Source organism: Lethenteron reissneri, chromosome 34 (genome assembly GCF_015708825.2).
Source record: "Lethenteron reissneri isolate LAM-NWPU_2019-01 chromosome 34, ASM1570882v1, whole genome shotgun sequence".
NCBI classification, from domain to species: Eukaryota; Metazoa; Chordata; class Hyperoartia; order Petromyzontiformes; family Petromyzontidae; genus Lethenteron; species Lethenteron reissneri.
In genome coordinates this window covers 11,052,263-11,076,253 of record NC_083812.1, presented here as the reverse complement: position 1 = coordinate 11,076,253, position 23,991 = coordinate 11,052,263, and the positions used below count along the sequence as shown (strand labels likewise).

At 53.0% G+C, this 23,991-nt stretch overlaps 1 protein-coding gene across 2 annotated transcripts in view; it reads left to right on the top strand.

Annotated features, from left to right (window-relative positions):
* The window catches only part of ZCCHC7 (zinc finger CCHC-type containing 7), a 211,574-nt gene that overhangs the window by 93,532 nt on the left and 94,051 nt on the right, over positions 1 to 23,991 (top strand). For both annotated transcript variants that reach the window (XM_061565264.1, XM_061565265.1), the window contains exons 4-5: positions 2,108 to 2,233; positions 7,341 to 7,511. In XM_061565264.1, the coding sequence (XP_061421248.1) occupies positions 2,108 to 2,233; positions 7,341 to 7,511 (297 nt within the window). The remainder of the gene's footprint in view (positions 1 to 2,107; positions 2,234 to 7,340; positions 7,512 to 23,991) is intronic.

Here is a 23,991-nt window from a genome sequence, read left to right as displayed (position 1 = left end):
AAGTCACAAAGTAAATGAGCAGATTTCGATTTAAAGCTTTCGTGACTGCAGGGATTCATCTTCTTGGTTCTTTCGGTAAAGTCACATAGAATGGAAATAATAAAATAATAAAAATAAAACATAATAAAATAATTTTATTATTTCCATTCTACGTGACTTTACCGAAAGAACCAAGAAGATAAATGAGCAGACTTTACGACTCTCCGTTTACCTGTCCCTCCACGTAAAAAAAAGCGTTTTTTTACACATCGCATCAGCCATACACCCTTCTGGGAGTGTATAGTTTCAGCAGCATTGTTTCAACCGGTTTTGACCAAAAGTGTCTCATCAGCAGTCAGCCTTCCTTGAACCAGTGCTGGTCAACTGCCAGATGTTTATAGGGAAGGAGCTATAATGTAGCTTTTGCCCCAGGGCGAAGATGACCAGCGAAGTACTTTTCTGTTTGTACACATTGACTGAGTTGGACGAGTCGTTTGTCTCCTGAGCCGTGCACGTGTTTGTGTGTTCGTGTGCGTGTAACTGTGAGCGCAGGTGTGTTAGTGTGTGTGTGTAACTGTGGGGAGCGGTAGTGTAGCGGTTAGCGCGCTGCGCTTTGCACCCGGTGACCCGGGTTCGATTCCTGCTCACGGCCAACACCGGTGACAATGATCTGAACCGGTCCTGGGCCTCCCCTAGGTCGACTCAGCCTCAAATGAGTACCTGGTGCGGTGTGTAGTAAACATCGCCACTGGGGAGACAAAGGCGGTCGGGCGTGGTGCTGGCCACCCACCCCCTCGTGTACCGTTGCGGCCTCCATAGGTGCTCGCTAACAGCACTTGCCCCTACAGTCTGTTAAGGCTATACGGGGGATCTTTGTGTAACTGTGAGCACAGGTGTGTTAGTGTGTGTATAATTGTGTGGAGAGCAATGGTGCAGTGGTTAGCGCACTGCACTACGAAACCAGCGGGCCTAAGGTTCCTGCTCACGACCAACATGGGTGACAAATATCTGAACCGGTCCTGGGCCTCCCCCTGGCCTCCCGAGTCTTAAATGAGCACCTGCAGTGTAAACGTCGCCACTGGGAAGACAAAGATGGCTCGGCGTGGTTCCCGCCACCCACCCTCTCACGTGCCGTAGCGGCTTTCAAAGGTGCTGCCCGCTAACATCACTAGCCCCAGCAGCAGCCTGCTAACGAGCTACGGTGGGTGATCTTTGTCCTCGTGTTCCACTGCGCCTGTTTTGGCTTCGCTTCATACGTCCCCCCTCGCAGCCTCCTAATCGGGGGGGCCGAGGCGGCAGGAATCATAGAGACGACGGACGTAGCGATGAGCGCAAACACGTGGCGCGGGTTGTTTTTTTTTTGTAACGAGATGGTAAAAAAAAGTAGTATAATATTTTTTTTTATCACGTGTTTCTGGCCATAAAAAAATCTCATTGAGTGTTGGAATATTGGCTCAGTTTTCTTGAAGAGCTTTGTGGGGCTTCAAGCGGACTGCTCGGAGGAATCCCACGCCTAGGTGAGGAGAACACTCGTACTGCTGTGCACGATTTGGCTGTCAGAAACAAAAAACATCTGCTTGCTGTACTCACCCATCTGATTTTTCACATCAGTTATAATATTTGGTCAGATTTATATTCTCCTGTTTCATTCGGTTAGCGCTGCGGTTTGAGCGATTAGCTCACTTGTATGCATGTGTTTGCTTGTGTTTATATATTTGTGTGTGTGTACGAATATGAGCGAGAACAGCACATGCCCCAACAGTCGCACTTTGTCTGCTCAGCAATCGCTGGTGTGCGTGAGTGTGGGGAGCTGTCGTGTAGCGGTTAACGAGCTGCACTCGAAACCCACTGACCCGAGTTCGATTCCCGCTCACGGCCGCCAACGCCAGTGGCGATTATCTGAACCGGTCCTGGGCCTCCCCTCGGTTAACTCGGCCTCAAATGAGTACCTGGTGCGATGTGTAAAAACATCGCCACTGGGGAGACAAAGGCGGCTGGGCGTGGTGCAGGCCACCCCACCCCCTCATTTACCGTGACTGCCTTCGTAAGTGCTCGCTAACAGCATTTGCCCCAACAGTCTGCTAATGTTATATGGGCGATCTTTGTGTCTGCGTGTTGCTCATGCCAGGCCTCGCTGGAGAACAAGAGAGGGCCTTCGTTCCACTCCACCAGGATCCGCTACTACGACAAGACGGTCACCTGCCGCAACTGTGACAAGCAAGGCCACCTCTCCAAGAACTGCCCGTCTGCCAGGGTGAGCAGCTCTCAGTCGGGATGCAGCCTGTCGGCGGGGGGGGGGGGGGGCTCTTGGTTGTCGATATTAAGCACCGAAGATCAGCACCGATGATCGGCACCCCAGTGCTCGCCACCAACGCTCTGCACTACCGCTGGGCACACCGATGCTCAGCACCGACGCTTTGCATCGACACTGGGCATTGACGCTAACCACACTGATGTTCGGCACACTGACGTTCGGCACACTGACGCTCAGTACCAACTCTGGGCCTACCGACGCTCGACACACTGACGCTCGGTATTGACGATCGGCCCTAGTGCTGAGCCAGTGGGTGTTGAATCCTCCAATGATGTTGAGGACTCTATTGACCAGGCTGACTGTTTCGTTTAATCCACTCTGTTCGACCACCACCACACTGCAGGTCACAACAACAACTCATCCTCTCACTCACTCACCCACCCACTCACTCACTCTTCCACTCACTCACTCACTCACCCATTTACCCACTCACTCACCCACTCACTCACTCACTCACCCACTCACCAACTCACTCACCCACTCACTCACTCACCCACCCACTCACTCACCCACCCATTCACCCACTCACACACCCACTCACCCACTCACTCACCCACTCACTCACCCACTCACTCACCCACTCACTCACCCACTCACTCACTCACCCACACACTCACCCACTCACCCACTCACTCACCCACTCACTCATCCACTGACCCACCACACTGGAGGTCACAACGCTTCTCTTTCTGCTTCTTTCCTCGCACTGCTCCACTTTGAAGTTCCCTTCCTTAATATATTTTCCAAAGTTATTAGTATCATTACCTTGATCATTTAAGTGTTTTAACAGTATATTTTTGTCTTAGAATATTGCTTCTGTTGATGGGGTTGGTGGGGGGGGGGGTTGCGGTGAGATCTTGTCGCGATGTTATTGTTTGTGCTGAATATTTAATTATCCTTTATTCACGTTGTGATTCACAACCAGTTGTTTGCGCAGTGTTCGTTTTTGCTCGGAGCGTTTTATCCCCAGGTCTCCGCTGCGAGTGAGCTCTCTGTCTCGGTGGACTTTCCCCAAGTTCTGGTTCATTCGTTGACCAGAACCAAGCCGTGTATCCAGTCGGAGTCGTGTTGCCTACAACGTCGTCGGCTTCTCTTTAATTATTGTGTTAACGTTCACAGGGTCGTTTGAGCTTCTCCCCACTCGAGGAGCACGAGTCATCGGCGGGCTTGAACCAGCGGTGGAAATTCCACATTCACGTGGTCGTGGTGACGGGTTTATCCTTACGAGGACCACTCGTGACTCATCAACCCTGGAGAAACTGATTGGGCCGTGTCCTCCCCCCGGGCGGAATTTGAACTCGCGAATTTCCCACTGTCAATTCATTGCTCAGCTAAAGTGCCGCCTGGCCAAACTGTCAATGGCGATATTGGTTGTGGCAGCATTGGCAATTCCACATTTCTGTGGACGGTGCTGGTCAGGTCTTGCTCGTGCTTGAATCATCCTTGAACAGCTTTAAAAAAAAAAAAACACGTAAAGGCCGCAGTCTCTGGCCTGCAGCGAACAGATCTTCTCAGGGAAATAAAACTGAGATGGGTAATAATAATACTGCTAGTGAGAGAAGAACACCCAACTATAGAACATGGTACTTAAACTAAATAACCCCTTACACAAGATCTGCGGGCCGGGTGATGGAAGGCAGCACTGTCGGCAGAAAGGTTAGAAGCGCGTACTAAAAATTAATGGTGTAGAAAGCGCTCCCGAACAACACAAACAACTTGGCCCATATGTCAGCCGTATTTTAACAACAACAAAAAAGCGCCCAAAAAAAATTCTAGGGAAATGGGCCCGATTTTAACTGGCTTAAGTGCGTCTGCTTAAAATGTTAAGCGCTTCCCCCCACAGCGTTTTGTCACGGGCGCCAAACGACAAAAGGCAAACGTCTCCGTCGCGGCACAGACGCCGCGATCCTCGCGACGCGAGTTTCATCCCCAGACATCCACGACACCAGTGGCAGGTGCTGTCTGAATCTCGGTCTCGGGCTCCCCCTCCCCCAGGTCGACTCGGGGTTAAATGAGTACCCGGCGAGGCGGTTTGGTCAGCGTCTCGTCGGGACTGGGAAGACAAAGGCGGCCGAGTGCCGGGCGTCTGTACCGGAACACTCCGTCCGCTTGGCGTGCAGTGCGGCACGTGATAGTTGCTCGCAAACAGCACCTTGCACGGTTTGGTTTAGGAAATGCGTAATCATCTCATTGTCCTAACCGCTATTCGAACGCATTGCTGTTAAATGTTGAAGCGATATGGGTAATACAGTTACGTCGTTCTGTACAGCAGTTAAACGTGAATGGAGACAATGCTTAAATGTGGAGTTCTGGCTAGGGCCATCCTTGCACATGCTTTTTATGAAGTATGCCCCAGGGTCATCAAAGTTCATAGAATGTTACGAGTTATGCTCTTAGCAGTCATCACCTCTGGGCACTGAGGTGGCGAAGCTCATGTCTCTACGTGTTGCATGTGGGAGCCTGTGAGTGCACCGCGGCTCAAAGTCAAAGCGTCCGCCTGGCTCACACGAGCCCCCAATTGCTCATTCCTCGAGTCGTGGTCACTCTTGTCTACGAGGCAACCGCCGGTGACTCCTCCCGGCAGAGGGATGCGCATGACTCATGGTGATGATGACGGACCTGGTCAACCAGCGACCGGGATTTGAACTTGCGACCTTCCGCTCGCGAGTCGAGTGACCGTGGCGCCCCCCCCCAACCTCCCCCCCCCCCCCCCCCCACTGCCACGTGCGGCGCGACGTCGGTTCGCACTTCAGTTCTCGCGCCCAAACAAACTTTTTCCGCGGCATTTTGCAATTTCAGCTCGACCACCCCCACCCCTCCCTCGTGGCCCCCTCCCCCCCCACACACGGCTCGCCGGCCGGCACCGCCACCCCGGGCGCGCACCTCCAGAAATGTGGCTGCCAGCCGCAGATGAGGACAAATCTTTCTCTCGGCGAACGAGACTGCGAGGGGTTACGGCAAAACTGCGAGCGAGCGGGCCGGCGTGTGCGCGCGTGCGTGCGTTTGGGGGGGGGGGGGGGGGGGGGAGGGCCTAGGTAGGGGCTCGCGAGGCGTGCGAACTTTAGCGGAACGGCAAGGCGAGCCATTGCACCCCATTCTTATTTTTTATTTTCTCCTCTCTCTCCCTTTCCTTCTTTCTTTTTTTCTTCCCCCCCCCTCCACTCTCACCCCCCGCTCCCCGCCCCCCTCGCCGTCGCTTATGTTTTAGGAGGCGCGGGGACCTGTCACGCCGGTGATGGATCGTTATGGAGCCTTGCAATTTGCGCGGAGATTTAGACGAGGCTGGCCCCTCTCCCCGCCAAGGCGCAAACTTTTTTTTCCCTCCCTCCCCCCCTGCTCTTGACGCGGGCAGCCCCGCGCGCGGTATGAAAATCGGCGCCGAGCAGGTTAAATGTGCCCGTTTATGAGGCAGAACCGGAGTACAACGGCAGAAATGAGGCTGTTAACATTTCAAGGCGGCCGGCAAGATAAATGAAACGCATAGGCAAATCGCCGAGTTTGGGATGATGCCTTCGGCTTTCGTTTTTTTCTTCTTCCCCCCCCCCCCCCCCCTTTCACGCTTACGCACGCGCTCGGTATTATAACACGTGAAATTAAAAATCAGCCAGCTCTGAAACAGCCGCCGTTTAAATGTGCTACGTTGCCGCGGGCCCGCGAACTTCGCCACCGTCAATGGCTGCCTTCGCTCGCCACTCTTTCTCCCTCTTTGTTTTACGGCCTATCGCAGCCTTCGCAAACACGCTTGGCGTGCCGTGCCCCCCCCCCCCCCCGAAGCCGGCCACCCCCCTCCTCCCTCGGCCCCCCACCCACCTCTTGCGTGCGTTTGGCTCCATACGGGCGCCCCCCCCTTTCTACCACCACGGAGTAGCGGTTCGGCGAGGGACGGAAATCGCCTGCATTTGACACGGCTTGGCGACCGGCGATCGCCGCCGTAGAGGGCTTTTAATTAAAGCGACCAGTGTCCGCGATTGAGAGCGGCACGTTAATTGATTTAGATGGAATTGGCGACGACGATTTTCCTCCGGTGGAGGTGTATTAATTTTAATGTATCTGTATTAATTGGGGGACATCGTTTAAAGCGAGCACCGTTCACTTTATTGATGTCTTTGAAAGTGACCAGCGTTCGACTTGAGAGGTCCAGTGTGTTTGCTCTACGTACGGACGTGGCCGCTCTTGGGATTCCCATAGGGGTGTTGTTATGAACTAGACTCCCATTCACTTTCAGAGAGCTCTGTAGATGCAGATGCAGCCTATTAAAGTGGCTATCATTGCCTTTAATAGAGCTCAAATAAATACACCTGTTTTTCAAAGAGGCCGATCAAAGTATCTGTAATTCACTTTCGTATGTTAATATATTGTTACAATTCACTTATGTAGAGCTCTTTTAGTTCAAGTGACTCTCACATTCAAACGGCCATAATCAAGTAAAGATATGGACCGGTTTCAACTTCACTGAGCCTCATCGGCAAAGGGGTTTCCACCTAAACCGATGCTCTACTCGATATCGGAAGGGCAAGAGCTCGAATCCCCATCGGGATTCAATTATCCCTGTCATCGTTGTCGCTCCGGGGTGCATGGGATGAGCAGCAACCACATTGTGGAAAGCCAACAGTGGGCACCCAACGAAGACCGCTGACCCCCTCCGAGCCTGCCAGTGGAGAAGATCACCGCCCAACACTTGCGTCGGGCTCTTGTTGTCGTTTGACTTGCATCCCACTGGGATTTTTGCACACAGCGTTGAATTGCGGTGTTTTTTCTGGAAGACTTTGCTGTTTTTGCGCTGGATTTTTCTGTTGCGCGTAGTCACTTTAAGATGTTTCTTGTTCATGTTTTTGTTTGTTGCCGTTGCACCCGAGTCAAGGGCCGCATGGCTCACAGGGCTATCCGAATAACTGAAAACTGAAATGAAAATGACGACGCGAAAGCTCTCTGATAACGTTTGCAGGAATCTTGTACAGGATTCGGATTCCCCCGTCTCTTGTTGGCCTACGGAGTCGCCCGGCGCTAGGTACACTCACCCTGAGCGTGTCAACCCTGCCCCTCGCAGAAGTTGCCGACCTGCGGGGTCTGTGGGACCAAGGGCCACGTGGCGAACGTCTGCCCGTTCCGGCTGTGCCCCAACTGCCACCGGCCTGGCCACGTCCTCTCCGACTGCATCGAGAAGCCGGGGCACTACAAGCAGTGCCACCGCTGCTGCATGACGGGACACTACGCCGACGTGAGTGGCAGCGTCACACGCTCGCACACGCTCGCTCTCTCATACAACAACAACAACCGCCATTCACTACAAGTGGCGGTGACGTCACCACGACGCTTGTGCCAGGCTATGTGCATTTTAACGTGAAGCGTCGAACGCCCGCTGGCAGGAGGTCACGGGACAGACCCGGGTGCCGTGGGTTGACTGACCGAGATGATTGGCAGTGGCAACACCTGTGCCATCTTGCTGTGTTTTAGCCACCTGGTCCTCCGCTCGTTGTTGTGAGCTAATATACACACACACATACACCCATATGAACCAATACGTACATACACCCATACACACACATAAACACACACTGACACAAATATGCTCTGACACCGCAGCTGTTAATAGCCAGGCTGAGTGAGTACCTGCTTACGAAGGTTAATGGGGATTGATTCCATAACACATTGGCCTACAAGGTGGCCTCGGACTACTGGTGTTGCCGGATTACGTCTTGATACCCCTACTTAGACGGAAGAAATGTAGCATGCTGGGGGGGGGGGGGGGTTATTGCCACCCGTGCCGACACGACGCCGTAAACCCTGGAACGGCGCACGAGCGACTGACGACGAGGTGAAGGCTTGGGGGGTTAGGTGCTTCGGGTGTGAACTCTTCGTCGCGAAGCACTGTGGAAGACAATCTTCGTGAGTGTCCACCGGGCGAGCGCTGCTGGTACAGAGCGCTTGACTCGCAATCGGAATGTATCGTGAATGTAAATCGCCGTCCAGGGTTTCGCCTCTGGGCCCACCGTCCCTTTGGAGTTTTATCAAATAAGCGCCGATGTTTGGAGAAGTAAAAAACGTCAGTTATCGGGTACTGCATAGGGAACAGGCCGCTGCCATAGCAATGCCACCACCGGATCGGGGTCGCTAATGTATTGTACCGCCCCGTGCTTGTTTGGCTCTGCATATCCGCACGCACGCTATCGTACCGTACGCAGGCAAGCGTGCTAATCGGAGGTTTCGGGGGAAGGACGACAAACTGAATACAAAAAGCAGTGCTGAAGAAAGTTGGTTTCAATCTCGATATGAAAGTGCGAAGCTCCGGTGGCTTCTCTGTTGTTGGAAGGAAGACCATTCCAGCAAGGCCGCCTAAGCACATCTATCGGTGTGCACTGTTGCCATTGATTGCAATGACCGATGTTAGCAATGGCTGTGATGTCTGTACTTGTTGTTAATTTCCCCCCACGTTTTCCTGATTGTGCACCGATTCGCGAGACGAATAATCCATCCGGGTTTCTCGCAGAGAGGGGTGAAACCCTTCGTGTTAGAGAACAGCCCACAGAAGCGGAGATCACAGAGCTACCGCTGAGATCTCTTCTGTTGACCTCTTTCTGTACACGGGCGGGGGGGAGGGGGCTGCGTTTTCCCCACCCGGTCTGCACACAGGAGTAATGTTTGTCGCGCGACAATCAAACCGATGTTTTTAATTCTCACAGCTGGAGTTGAACCAAATTAAGTGCAGAACCAGATTTAATGTGATTATTTTTTTTGCGCAGTCATTGTTGAGGGGGGGTGGGGGGGTGGCCGAGAGACCGTGAGGCATAGCTTAAGCGATCCACCACTGGAGCGCGACGTACGCGTTGTGATGCTCGACGCGACCTGCCGTTGCGATCTCCTCCGTCGGCCCAGCACTCCTGTGCCGATAGCACGGTTCCCCAACACACTTTTATTAGTTTCTTCCAACAAATGCCGGCTTTCTTCAACAACAAAAAACAAATGTGTGCCATTAAGGAGCACTTGCAAACACTCATTAAGGGTGTTAGCCAGAGCAGGCCATTCCTAAAAAGTCTTGATGCTGTCCTGGGTAAATAATTGTTGCTATTATTAATGGCTTTTAAAATCAAGAGACCGAGGTCAAGAGGTCATCATGGCCAATGCCGTTGATGCCACCACTCCTCTCCATCGTGCCGTGGTTTGTGGGAAATCTGACATCCCGGCCGTCAGGGTCCGCTGGTACAGTGTCTCACAAAGTGGCTTTTGGGCTTCCCTTCCAGCAAACGTACACGACCAAGATTAAAATGTCTACCTTCTGCATATTGAGAAAGATTAGGGGTGTGGTCGGTCTGGAGGCTTGGTTGACCATACTTCACCACACTGGTCATTGTATGTTGGAGATGATGACGACGATGTTGATGCATGAGAAAGGAGAGACAGTGCTCAAGTGGTAAATTCCATCCAATCGGAGACGGCCGTGGCCACGACGTGACTGACAGCGGCGCGCAGACCACGGCGTGCCGATGCCCGCGGCTGTGATGAAGGGAACAGTTTAGTTCTTGAGAGATGGGAAGTTGCGCCAACTTTCGTCAAAGTAAAGTAGATTTTTTTTTCCTCCTTAACGGAACCCAGCGTGCGAGGGTGACGCTCAGGTGCCATAGCGCATGCCCCTTCGTCCGTACTCGCACGACGAGACGAGAGAGCGAGCGCGCGCGCGCGAGATGCCCACCCGCATTTGCATGCGCGCCGTGATTGATTGCGGGGAATTTATATTCATGGTCGCGTCCGAGAGAGCGCACGGCTAATTTGTGTACATCTGAAAGTAAAAAGCGAATTTAGCGGCGGCAGCGGCGGCAGCGGCGGCGCAGCCGCCGGTTCGCAGCGCGGCGCCGTGCGGCAGGCCCCGGCACTCGCGAGCGTTAAGCGGCACTCGCCAGCGATAAAAATGATTAAAGGCGCGAGGAAGGACGCTGAGGTGTGGACGGGGGGGGGGGGGGTGAGGCTGGCAGCAGGAGGAAGATGGTGGAGAAATTCTCCGCGCGGAGATTCTGGACTATAAAGTGGGGGGGAGGCGGCACGATGGGGGGGGGGGGGGGTTGTTTGCCGCGTGCCAGAATGGCTGCAAACGTGGAGACGGATCGGAATTAAGGGGAGAGAATTTTTAAGAGCCGGTTTGAAGATAGATGCTTTGCTCCTGGCCAAGTTGATTTGAACAGCAAAAGAAGAAAAAAACACTACTTGAATGATTGTTCAGATATCCCCAAGCCAAACACTTCAGGAGAGTCTGAATAAGTATTTTTGAGTAAGGAAAACAAATCGTCGTCCTCTTTTTTTAAATCACGAGCATGGCACGTGAGATCCACGTTTGTTTAGGCATTAATCTCTCTGTGCCCCGTTTTGTTTTGCATTTTCACTGTTTATAGTTTTTTTTTTGTCAGGGGCAATCGTTTTTGTGATCCACATACAGGTAGGACTCCGTTGACGTCTGGGGATATATAATAATGTCATGATTTCCAATAGATAAATACAATTTGAAGACTAAAAGGGCACTTTAAAAAAATCTATAATTGGGCACACGGATAAAATGCAACTTCATATAATAAAACATTTCCTATCGTAAACAGACTTGTGCTTTAGGCTTCATCCAGGAAACACCTTCACAAATGTTGAGGATTCAGTAACGAAATGAAACTCCAACGCTAAAGAATACATCGGAGAGCAGTGACAAAGACGACCTCTTCCTGTGAATGTCCCACAAAGTAAGTACAATGACAATGAAAAACAACAGTGGTATTAACTCAACAGAACTGGCACAGAAAAAAAACGAAATTCCTCTCTCTGAATTCCAGGATGTAAATTGAATAAATGAAGTCAACGTGTGTTTGCTTCTGGCTTACCTCTCAGCCACTCGACGTTACAGACACCTGAACAGATGCTTCAATTTTAATAAATGCTTAAGAAAGGGGAAAAAAGCGGCAGTGCTTTAGAATCGCGTGCCATTAATTGCGCCGGATTTGCATACATCGGGAATTGCTCATTAATGCCAGTGGAGATGGCTCCGAGAGAGAGAGAGACGTGGAGAGAGTGAGTGAGAGCGTGAGTGAGAGCGTGCGCAAGAGTGTGGGCGGGAGTGCGAGTCAGTGTCCGCCAGAGTGCCTGTGAGTGCGAGCGAGTGTGCGTGAGTGAGAGTGCGAGTCAGTGTCCGCCAGAGTGCCTGTGAGTGCGAGCGAGTGTGCGTGAGCGAGAGTGCAAGTCAGTGTGCACGAGAGTGCCTGTGAGTGCGAGCGAGTGTGCGTGAGTGAGAGTGCAAGTCAGTGTGCACCAGAGTGCCTGTGAGTGCGAGCGAGTGTGCGTGAGTGAGAGTGCGAGTCAGTGTGCACCAGAGTGCATGTGAGTGCGAGCGAGTGTGCGAGTCAGTGTCCGCCAGTGTGCCTGTGAATGCGAGCAAGTGTGCGTGAGTGAGAGTGCGAGTCAGTGTGTGCCAGAGTGCCTGTGAGTGCGAGTGTGCGTGAGTGAGTGTGCGAGTCAGTGTGCACGAGAGTACCTGTGAGTGCGAGCGAGTGTGCGTGAGTGAGAGTGTGAGTCAGTGTGCACCAGAGTGCCTGTGAGTGCGAGCGAGTGTGCGTGAGTGAGAGTGCGTGCGAGTGTGCATGAGTGAGAGTGCGAGCGAGTGTGCGTGAGTGAGAGTGCGAGTCAGTGTGCACGAGAGTGAGAGTGCGAGGGTGAGGGTGCGCGTGAGGATGAGCACATTTCTTTCCCCTCCACCCCAGCTTTGAAAATGATTTTTTTTAATGCAAATTTCTTTAACGACCATTAAGCAATAGGAAACACACAATCGTGCTAGGTGGGGGATCTCATTTTCATCTTCCTAATTCGCTCTTTTTTTTCCCCCACCACTCTTACTCGTTTTTTTAATGCGCCTTATTTGCCCACAGTAAGGCAGGCAGAGCCATTACCGGCGGCCCCTATCAGCCGCCGGAATGGTTTAGAAAAGCATTCAGCCTCGCGATGCCTTCCTTTTACTGATCATTTAAACGCCGCATTAAACCCGCGCTTTCCGAGACTGATAATTATTTTAATGTAATGAAAATATTATGGAAATGAATATTGTAAGATCTGCGGCTTGGTGGTGGCTGTGGTGGGGATTTTTTTTTTCTTTCTTTCTCCCCCCCCGAAGCACGCGGGGGAGTTTTGTTGTTGTTGGCGCGTAATGTCTGGGCCCGCAATGCCGTTCGCGCTACTAATTGTCCATCCCACAATTCCAACCGCGTGCCGCGACGGCCACGGAAACGGCGGCATCTTTTGTGTTTTTGTTGCCGCGACGCTTTTGGTTTTGTCGACGCGAGTCGTGGGAAGCCTCGGTCGTTTAGTTTGCTCCTCGGGAAAGAAGAAAGAAAAAAATCGCGCGCGACCTAAACGCGCGACGAATGCGTTGATTAGCAGACGCAACGTGCGGCTTTATCGCTGGATACGCGGGGGGAAGCAGTAGACCCGTGAGCATCGTGGGACGACGCGACAGTGTGCGACAACTGTTCCACTTGGTAAACGAACCACCCGCTGGCACTCGGGTTATTATTATTATTATGACTACCACTACGCCTGCTTTACTCAGGAAAAGCTCAAGACGATTTTGCAGGAGGGTCCTGCCAAATATTCCCATTAGGAGGTGATGTTGCTGCTGTGTGCAATCCCGATCGATTGAGTCAATTTCATGTTTGATTTTGTTCTTGCAACGGGACACTTGAGAGAGAGCTTACAAACTATTGCGCGGAACGGTGTGCCCGGGTTGGGAATAGAACCCAGGTGCTTCTGTCCGTGAGGCATGAGTGTTACCACTGTGCCACCAGCCTGCCCTGAGCGTTGGGTGGGATTGGGATCTTTCACATCACGTGGCCCCTCACTCACGTTGGGGGTAGAGGGTGGTGGGGGCTGGCCGTGGGAAGTGATGGGGGGGGGTGGCAGAGAGACCTTGATCCCCGCCATGAACATGTGGACATTCAAGCATGGGCTCAGGGACGCCAGTGGAGCCGAGTGCCGTTGCATGCCGGTCCCGATGTTGTGCAGAGCGGCGACGCAGCGCGGTGAACCTGCAGACCGGCGTTTGATTCCCGGCCACGGCCAACGTCAGCGGTGAGTTGATATCTCATCCAGTCGGAGGCCTCCTGCCCTTGGTCAATCCGCTGTTGGATGAAGGTCCCCGCCCCTTATCGGTCAGGGGGGGGTTGTTGGACCGTACTTCACTGTGCTGGTCAGTGTGGGGTGGTAAAGTGGCTTAGGGGAGGGGAAGGGGGTGCAGTGACAGTTCAGACATCACTCTGACGACTGGTAGCCACCCCCGCAAATCGAACTGCATTGCTTCGTTCATCGTGCCGTGCGCGAACCACTGGACGTCGACTCCGAGGGAAAGTACCATGAGCAATTAGCACGCACGCACCAACGCACCCACGCACGCACGTATTAACCAAGCAAAGGTGTCTCCCTGCTTATACGCGAATGGACCTTCACTTGTCTCCATTATATGGCCCTTAGCTCATGGCGGAATTTCCACGTTTCTATGTCTCCACGTGGCTCAAGCGCTGGAGGCTTCCAACAAAGTAGAACAGATTTTATTGACTCTGGAGTTATGATTATGATGACTGATTGAGTCAACCTTCAACCAGGAATTTAACTCGCGACCTCGCAGCCGTGAGTTTCGAGTGCTCTGACCACTCACAATCCAGAAATGAAATTAAATCCGTTTACCTGTGCCCCCCCCGCTCATATTGTAGATAATATGGTCCCCATAATAGGAATGTGAAATTTTTCACGACTGTCTCAGGACCACCTACGTAAATAAGAGCAGCCCAATGCTGGTTTGAGGAGGGGGGGGGGGGGTGGGAGAGGCAAAGATCTCCCCCTATAGCTTCAACAGACTGTTGGGGCAAGCGCTGTTAGCGAGCACCTATGAAGGCCAGCACGGCACACGAGGGGGTGGGTGGCCAACACCACGCCCTGCCGCCTTTGTCTCCCCAGTGGCGATGTTTACACATCGCACCAGGTACTCATTTGAGGCTGAGTCGACCTAGTGGGGGCCCAGGATCGGTTCAGAGATGATCGTCGCCGCTGTTGGCCGTGAGCGTGAATCGCACTCGGGTCGCCGGGTTCATAGCGCAGCCCGATAACCGCTACACTACCGCTCCCCCACATACAGACACGCGCACACGCACAGACGATATTCCCTCGACTTTCTCCGTGTAGCCGCACAGTGAAAGGTCACCCTCGTGGAGTTTGCCTCTCTCTCGGGCGCCGGCCATGTTTGTGCTCGGCCGCGCTGGGGCGTTGGGGCCAGCGCTGTGAGACGGTGCTCAGAGAGAGAAGGGGGGGGGGGGCGGGTAATTTCACAGCCGAAATAACGAAACTGCAGGGATTAAAATCGCTGGCCGCGCGCCAGACAATTTGAGTCGGAGGCTCCAGATTTTGTTGTCGCGGCTTGCTGTGCAATCCCCAATGCTCGTTAAGCGGAGAGCACCCAGAAACCATTACGGCGGGCCTGGCACAGATGGTGAGTGCGCGGTGGAAATGGGGGAGCACATCACGTAGCAATAAACACATTCACGCCGCATTGAGCGCTAGTGAGCGCCACCGTTTTTAGCCGATAGATTATCGCCGCAGTTTAAAACAACATACAAGCAAGCTGCGATGAGGCGATATCTACATTTTTTTTGCTCTTCCCCATAATGCGAGCCGCATCGTCCCGTGCCGGGGTTAGTTATGAGTTGGCACGGGCGTGGGGGTGTGTGCGGAGGGGGTTCTGGGGGTGCCGATGGCCTACGGGGGGGGGGGGGGGGTAACGGTGCTTTGTGATCATTCGTAATCGAATTGGGTCACTCCTTGATTTACGTGCCACTTCGCGAAGCGACGTCGTCTTTGCAGCTGGCTTTTTGACCACGCTTGGCACATTTTTTTTTACAAAAAATTAAACGGACGACAAATAATCCCAAAATGTTAAACCTTTAAATTTCCGCCCTGCATAGGAATTCACACCACTCAACGATTAGGTTTTGGCGTGAAGGATGTGCGGGGTAACTGTCCGCCATATGCATTTTAAGCACCAACTTCTGATGAATTCCACCGGGCCGGCTCAAATCTGTCGCAATTCTGCCACTCTCTCACTCTCTTCCATTCTTCTCTCGCTCTCTTGCCGTGGTCTTTCTGTCTCTGCAGTGCGCCCTTTCTCTTCCCCCCCCCACCCCTTTTTTAACACCTCATTCTCCACCGCTTGATGTCTGGCCAGGGATTTGGTAGCTAACGTATCGCCGGGCCTTGAAATGGAATTTGTTTAGTCATTAACCACAAGCCAATTTTACTCCTATTTCTTTAACGACGTCCTAATGTGCGTCAAACCCCCACTAACTGGAAACTGGGGAGTGCTCTGAAGGTCAATTTCATCTGCATGCTCCTTCAAGCGCTTCGTCAATAGATTGCCACGCTAATGTTTCCCGGGAGCCATTAATAAAGCGGCAGGCCGAGCTGACAGGCCGTCTAGCTGTGCCGCCGCTGCAGCCCAAATTTCCCGCTGTGTCACTCCGTAATGGCTTGAGTAAAAGCCCGCCCACACACACGCACGCGCGCTCGCGCTCACGCACGCGCGCGGGGGGGGGGGGGCAGAGAAAAAAAACATAAAGTAAAATAAGTCAAGGCTGGGACGTGCAAATTGACGGCCGCGCACCGATATAAATTCCTCTGACCGCGTTATCGGGCTAATCGCGCTCGTTACACGTTTTGTTTCCCCGGGCTGGCTGCGGCCTCGTGCGCGGATAGTTTCTGAATTTTCCAGGGAGCAATTTTGACCGTTGTCAGCGCGGCGTTAAGTCTAATTGGAAATTTGAATTTTGCTGAGGCTTGAAATGGTTTCCTGGCCCTGCCCGCTGTAGATATCTTTCATGATCAACCGTTTGTCAAAGTGCGTTATTACAGAGGGATTTTAAGACAAATCGCCCTCGTAGTAAGCAACGCCTCTGCTTTCCCAAAGACCAAACGCCCGCTATTTTTCTTTTCTCCATTCGCTCGGTTTGGCACAACTAGTCATCAAATTTTAATTTTGTTTTTTAAAGCAGGTCCGGGCGTGTTCTGCGTGTTACAGATAAACCTCTTGGTGCGATTCCAACAAGTAAAATTCATAGCTTTTCCATACCACCAACTGCAGAGGTTTTCCATCCCACTGAATTCAATTTATCTGTGTTTAGAAGACTTGTAACTGCTTAGGAGAATTACTCACATATTCTAAATATTCCGAGACACTTTTCCTTGAAATATAGTTAGGGCTTTTATAATATATATATTTTTTATTGTTGTGTGGTTTGTGTGTGTGTGTGTGTTTTTAATACATTAAACATTGTGAAGGACAGAGATTTGTTTCGAAAATGTCACCATTTATTTTGTTCGTAACTACGCGTGTTAAATGTGTTTCCTCCGTGCGCGCGCGACCGTGCCGTGCGTTCGAAACCCGACGGCGGGAGAGGAGAAGTCGGCTTGTTTTTCGCGGTACGTTTGGCGTCACCGTGCTCCAATTAGTCACGCCTTGTTAATGCATTGGTAAAAATTTGGCAGAAACACACGGGAATTAAGATTGCGCTGCATGGGGCTAAAAAAACACAGTGAAGATCCACGCAGGGCAAGTGAATATTTTCACCCAACACGGCTTCACTTGTGCCGCTGTTGTTTTTCGAACACACCTCCCCCCCCCCCCCCGTCAACCACAATATTGACGTGCGCGTTAGCCGTCACCGTCGTGATCGCCGTCCGACATCTGTCTACTGCTGGATGAACGCCTCCCCAAATCGCGATCCTGCGATTTTTCATTATCCACCCGGCACCTGCACACAAACTGAATCCATCGCTCCATCTCCTCGGTGGACGCTCTCTCGGACACGTTCCGTTCTTTGGCTGCCACTCTGTCGTTATCCTTGACCGTCATTTGTCCTCCCTCATAGCCGCGACGCGTCCTGCCCCCGAGCCCACTTACTTTTGATCACGGTATGGATGTTGCCATTCACCTGCTTATTGTGCCTTCCCCGATTGTTGTTGCGACTTCCATGATCTTGCTAAATATGCGGTTGTGAGAATTGTTCTTCACCTTACCGGTGAGCTAACGCGATGTTTACGTGGGCATTAAAACCCTCGTGAACCACACGATAGTTGGATTCGTTTGGCTGTTCCAGCGTGGTGGAGGGTCTTGACGACACTAATTTCGTCAGATCATTACGTGGCCTAACTGAAAAAGCTCAGTGGGCTTTACCTGGTAAAATTAAAATAGTTTTACCCCCCCAACCTCCCCTTCCCCCCTTGGTGTTCGTGTCTTAGATAAAGTTCAATCCGGTCCTGCGTTGCGGTAGGCTACGCTTGGTAATGACGTACACGTCTCCGTCCTGCGTCAGTCTTCTCCCCCGAGTTTGGTTCTGCTTGTGCTTCGGGCATCGTGCCAGGGCCTTGTTGTGTCGGGCACGAACTTGCAGTGTTTTTCCGCGTCGTGTGCCCAGTGCATGCGAGCGTCGTATCGCGTGGCACGCGGACGTGCCAGATTGATTGCTAACGCACAACATTGCCTTATATTGAATGCTGACACGTGATTGTCATGCGATATTAAATGCTGACATACCGTCTTGTCTGTATGCTAACGTGCCTGGGCCTATTCCGCATCGCAGTAGGCTAACGTAATATATCGTCGGGGCGATGCTGTCGTAACCCCGGGGTGGGCTGCTGCACGCCTGCGGTCCGGCCCCTTTGCGGGCGCGCGGGGGGGGGGGCAGCATTCACCGATCGCGGAGATCTTTGAAATTCCCAAAACTCTAGGCGGCCCAGGTTGACCCGCAGACGGCAGCACAGCAAGTGGCTTCGCGGAACACCGACGACTCCGGTGCGCGCACGCGGTGATTCTTGCAAAACCCCCCCCCCCTCTCGGCCCTCGAGTCGGAACTCTGCGGCGGTTCCCGCCCTCGTTGGGTTCCCTTTGGCCACGTGCTCTGCCCTGCGCCCTCTTGACCCGGGTCAATTCCCGCCGCTGCTGTTGCCGCCCGAGGGCCCTCGTGGCCGTGTTCCGGTCTCCCCGATTTACCCGTTAATCCCCCCTCATTTGGGATCTTAATCTGCTGGCCCGGTTCTCCGGGAGGGCGGGGGCGGCGGGATTTGGCCAAAGCTGTGTTTACCGGTACACAGACGCGCCCCACATCTCCCGTGCCTCACCCGGGCCGACCGCTCCCCCCCGCGGGCAGCCGCGCTTCCTGTGCCGCCACCGATCACAACAGCTCCGTGGGTCCGCCTCGCGTCGCCGTGAACCGCACCTGCCGCTCGCTCGTCCCGGCCCCGTTCCCCGCCCCCCCCGCCCCGCCGTACCTCCCACGCCACTTCTTTTCCCTGCCCCTCCGACGGCACGGTTAACTGACCCAGGGAAAATGCACCTTTGTTGTGTAGGTTGAGGTCAGCTTTCGGGGCAGCGGCGCTGGTCGGGGAAGAGGTGGAAATTACCTTTTTCATATTTCAAACAGCATTGTGGGAATTTTTTTTTTTTTTATTAGAACCGGAAAAATCTCTTTTTCGATTGAGCACTGCCGAGCGGTGCTCGTTGCTGTTTGCGGTGGCCCCGAGACGGTCGTGGAAATTCCACATTCCTATGGTGTGGTCCAGTTCATGCAAAGGAACTGCATTGTTGGCTGCTCACAGAGTGGTACTGATGTGGTTTTGTCAACTCCCCAGAGACGATGGGCTAAAGCTACACCAGACTGGGATTTTTTTTCTATCATTGATTTATCCAGAAAAGTCTCACTGTCACTTTTCAGGAGGGCCCAGTATTTGTAAATGAGCATTTTGCATGCGAGCAGAAATAGTAGTACCGACCCGTATGTCGGCAATGCACTCAGATGTGTTCACGTGCCTACTTGCTGTACCGCTGTCTCCCAGCCATCTCATAGGCCACAGTGGGGTTTGGAGCTTCTGCCTGAACCAGGGTTACAGGCGCACACCGCCCTCCGCCAGCGAATGGGAGAAACGTGCGGTTCGCCTCCGTTGAGCGAGAGAGACCGGAACAAAAACCTCCTTGCGGAGGTCACAGCCCTGGACCGCTCCGAGCTGTCGCGCCACTCCACACGACGCGACGAGCCGCAGGGTCTCATCGTCCCTGCGAGCCGCTGCCACCGCTACGGCCGATCTCCCGTCGCGTTGCCCCGCGCCACGGCCTAAAACCCGGTCTCGTGGAACTCCCACCCCATCCCCCCCCCCCCACCGCGACGTGGCTCCACGCCGTGCGCACGAGGGGGGGCGCGCGCCGGAGTCCGTGTCTGGGCACTGAACCAGCACCGCTGGGAAGCCGAGTTCAAGTCCCCGGTGTCTCCCCGCGTTAAGGCCGCTCCCCGTGCTCGCTGAACGTACGGGGCCCCGATCGGGTCGCCGGCGAGCGCTACGCCCCCCCCACCCCGACCTCCTCCCCCTCTCCCCTCCCCGCCGCCCCATTGTAACATTGTGAAATTAGCGCTTAGCTTTCAGTGGCTTTATTACGGCGAATAAATGCGTAGCGGAACGCTCGGCAAGAGCGTAAGCTTTGTGCCGGGTGTAAGATCCTGAGAGGGTGTTCGTCTTGGGTAAACGCGCCGTTGCGTTCGGGGGGGGGTGGGGGGGTGTTGCCCCGTCTCGCCGGTTGTTCTGCCGGAGGAGGATCGCGGACGGATTACGTTCCGCTTAATCCGTCGCCGTGGTGAGAGCGCTCGACTCACATTTGGAAGTTAAACACGGAAGTTAAGTGTGGTCCCGCGATCGCGGGTTCAAAATCACCACGTTCATTACCAACGCCGCCTGAACGCCAGCATTATCGCGCGTGATGTTTTAGCCGATAGTCCTTCCGCCCACTGCCCAAAACTTCAGCCCTTGATATATTTTTTCCCTGACAAGGCACTGCTCGTAACTTGGTGTCTAAACTAATTTTCGCAAGGTCCATGGGTTCAATACCGAGAGGTCAACAACAAAACTTTTGTTTGGCAAGTCAGCAGCAATTGTGCCATGGATACACTGGTCCCTGTCACATGAATGTGGAATTTCCTTCACCGGCTCAAGCCCAACATTGGACATGACCACCGCACGCACATCGCTCGCTTGAGCGCGGGAGACAGTTCGACTTATTCCTGTTCCTTAAGTGTACGTTGAAAGGCTGGTTGTTTAATTTTTTTTTTAACACAAAACAAAAAGAAGAGGTTGAGTCTGTGGAGCGAGCGAGGAGGGGGGGGGGGGGGTCGATGGATCGATCGCCCCGCGAGCCCGAGAGCGATTCTGCCCAGCCAGCTCCGCTCGCCGTCGCCCGTCGCTTTAGCGGTGATGAAATGATCAGGGCTTTCTAATTAAACCCAATCAATAAGGCATAATACGGATTGATCACTCATTAGGGCCGATAGCAAGGAGTGGCTGATATCGTAATGAGTTCATTTGCCTTGTGCGGCGCGCTGGCTGAACATGATGTATGCGCCCGCCCCAGCAGCGGCTCGCGTTTTTGCAACGCACGTAATTCCGGCTAATGACCAAACGGTAGTGGGAGAGGAGGAGAAGGAAAAAACATTTACAAAAGTGTGGGTGGTGCCGTGGCAGAGTCCTGATGACAGCGCTGTCGGTCATCGAGTCCGTGCCGCCGCCGGTGCGAGGCGTCCTGGGCTTTGCCCGGCGGTGGAGGTGCGCTCGGCACTTGAGCCGGGCGGCGCCGTGCCGACCCTTCCGTTGCGGCGAAGCGGATCGCGGTCGCGAGGCGACACGTTTTCTCACCAGATGTAAAATAAACCCCTTCGGATCAAACTTAATTTGGAGCTTTCGTGACTGCAGGAATTACTCTTTGGTTCTTTCGGTAAAGTGACGTATAAAGAGAAAATAATTAATTAAATACTAGCATACGACGTTTCGATTGCAACGCAAGCAATCGTCATCAGGTATAAATGAAATAGAAACACAAATCTAGTATACTTAGAAATGTAATGTAATACAACAGAGAGTCGGATAACATAACAGTCAACACCCTACGTTCTTCCTGAGAATGCCCCTCGAATCACCTGGAAGTTGCAACTTTTGAGTGAAGAAATGTGCGACTTGATTTGGAGGTCAAACACCTGGGGACCTTGTGACAGCGCTCTCTGAGAGCGGGCTGCCACTCCTCACTCGTGCAAAGGTCAAGGAGCCGTGGGCCAATACTCGGCAAGAGTAAATCCACAAGTCATTCTCACCGTTGCCTTCCCGCCGAGTGGTTCTCGTTTTATTGACCCCGGCGGGACAATGAGCCGGCTCGACCCACCGTGTTGTATATTTGAACCCTCGCAGCCTTCCCATTGCGAGTCCCAGCACCCTAGGCACAGTGCAGGCCAGCCACGACCGACTTGGCAAAGCAAGCGGCCGTCCTGCGAACGCGTACGGGGACCCGGGTCTCGCCGGCCACGGGGGACACGCGCCGAGTCTCGTGGCCTCTCATCCGAGCGACGGAAGGGCACTTGCATCCTCACCGCCGCTCTCTCCTTGAGGGCGACGCGCGGCCCGTCGGCTGCTCGCGGCCTTCCCAGGGCTTGGTGAGCGCCAACGCCGCCGGTGACGAATGTTAAATACCCGCGTATTAATGGGTTGTTTACAGGATTTATAATGGCAGCAATAAGTTATGCCGCGCATAATGAATTGCATTGGTAACCAGTCTGCGCGCCTTTAATTTAATAATGCCTCCACGTTCAACCACCACCCCCCCCCCCCATTATTAATGTATTAGCCACGAGAGTTATGTTGCCGCCGGCTCTGATGCACGATCTTCGCCAGCTTAGAAATGTCCCTTTGAGCACAAGGGAACGCGTGAGGCGCCGCTTAGCACGGTTGGAATCGCCCTGAGAAACGGCGAGATGGACGCGCCGATTAGATGGACGTGTCCAGGTTAGGCGTCGATCTCGACCACAAAGAGGTGTAAGCGCGTCGACTCCGCTGCAAGGGATGGTGGCCGGTGACTGAGACTGAAAACGGAGCGGTGGTAACCGGAGGATGGAAACCACCGCTGAGCTGGAGCAATGCAGTCGGCCCCTGTACGGGTGCTTGATGATGGATCGGTAACGTTGCAGGACTGTGAGAAATGACATTGGCTTGGTGACGCTTTCATTCAGCAGTCGATTGCTCATGGCTGATGGTGACGATGATGATCCCATTAGAAGAGGTTTTTGGATTAGGTCACGTAAATGTGTCGTTAAACCCGCCACCACCCGGCGACACAGCCAATTAGTAAGGTTTGTCACGTAAACAGAACGTGCCAATTCGTTACTAGTTTAGCACCACCGGTGAGTTGGAGAGTAAACCCACAGCATTGACTGGTTTAACGACGCATTTATATTCACGCAATCTAACCCAAAAACCTCTCGTGGATAATATTGGTCTCGAAAGCCTACATGTTACGACGATGACGATGATTATGAGCGAAGCACGGTGCAGAATCGTGAAACGACGTTCGCTTTGAAACTTGTGAGCTATGAGGCTCCATCCCTCCGTGGCACATCGCTAAATGTTGGTTATCGGCGCCACCGGGGTATTCGTGTAATTGAGCCAATGGCGTCGCTGATTTGATCACACGGACAGATTTGTACAAAAACAATGTCCTCTTGTGTCGCGTAGGCAGTGACACCTCGCAAGTGATTATTTATTAAAGTCGACAAACATAGTTATAAACATGATGCGTACAATATTAGTAGCAGGCTTACCCTGCATACAAACAACGTTTTGTAGCGAGTGAGTGTTGTATGGAGAGAATGACCCCAGCCACGAGAATGTGTAAATTCCCACCTTGAGCTCAGGGTCACCAAGTGAGATGAGCGTTGCCCCATCACCCGTTTGAGCAGAGAGACACTTGGATGTCATTTGGATGTCATTTGGACAAATACTTGTAATGGTAATAAATTAGGCGGTAGTCTTGTTATCATTTTCCCTAAAGTGTGCGTGTTACTACACAGTGGTCCAATGAATTACAGTAATTCAGTAACAGATATTGATTACATAATTCACTGCTATCGACGACGCGCAGCCACGGATAAGGGGCATGACTCGTGCGAATGACCGGAGGTTAAAGAGGTCTCGGTTTTTGCACCAAATTGATCTGAATGCCGACTAAAGTATATTGTAAAACTGCCTAATTGAAACCCACAATTGTCGTTTATTTAACCTAATGGGAGCCCGGTGAGACGGAGAGTACGTGTGTAATCCCGTTACGGGATTTTTCCTCCCCCCCCGAAGCTTGCCACGTGCACCGCGCGGCACAGGCGTGCGATGGTGTCTACTCTCTTGAATAACGACGGCACTGGGTCTCCAACACCCACTTTACAGGAGCAGGCGCGCTTTGCTAATTCCGGGCAGGGTTTACCGGGCGACTCGAGCGGGTATCTAACCGTCGAGGCTGTGTGAAACCGGCCTCGCATGCGAGCGCTTTGGCCACCAGACCACACACCCTTCGCGTGATGTCAGGCACCGCAGCGGCAGCATCAGTAATGAGCAGATGGGGTGGCGACGATGCATGTGCAGTAACACAGAGACTTGAAAACACGGTTTTAAAGAGCGCACGTATATTTGGCCCTTGCTGGTTTCAATTGCCCTCGTAGTAGGCAGCGTAGCAAGTAGGTCTTGGCAGGCAGTGTTCTCGTTTTGTGTGTGTGTGTGTTTTTCTTTTGTATGCGGCGGGCTCCCTTCAGGTACTGCGATTCCCTCCGTGCCTCTCCCCCGTC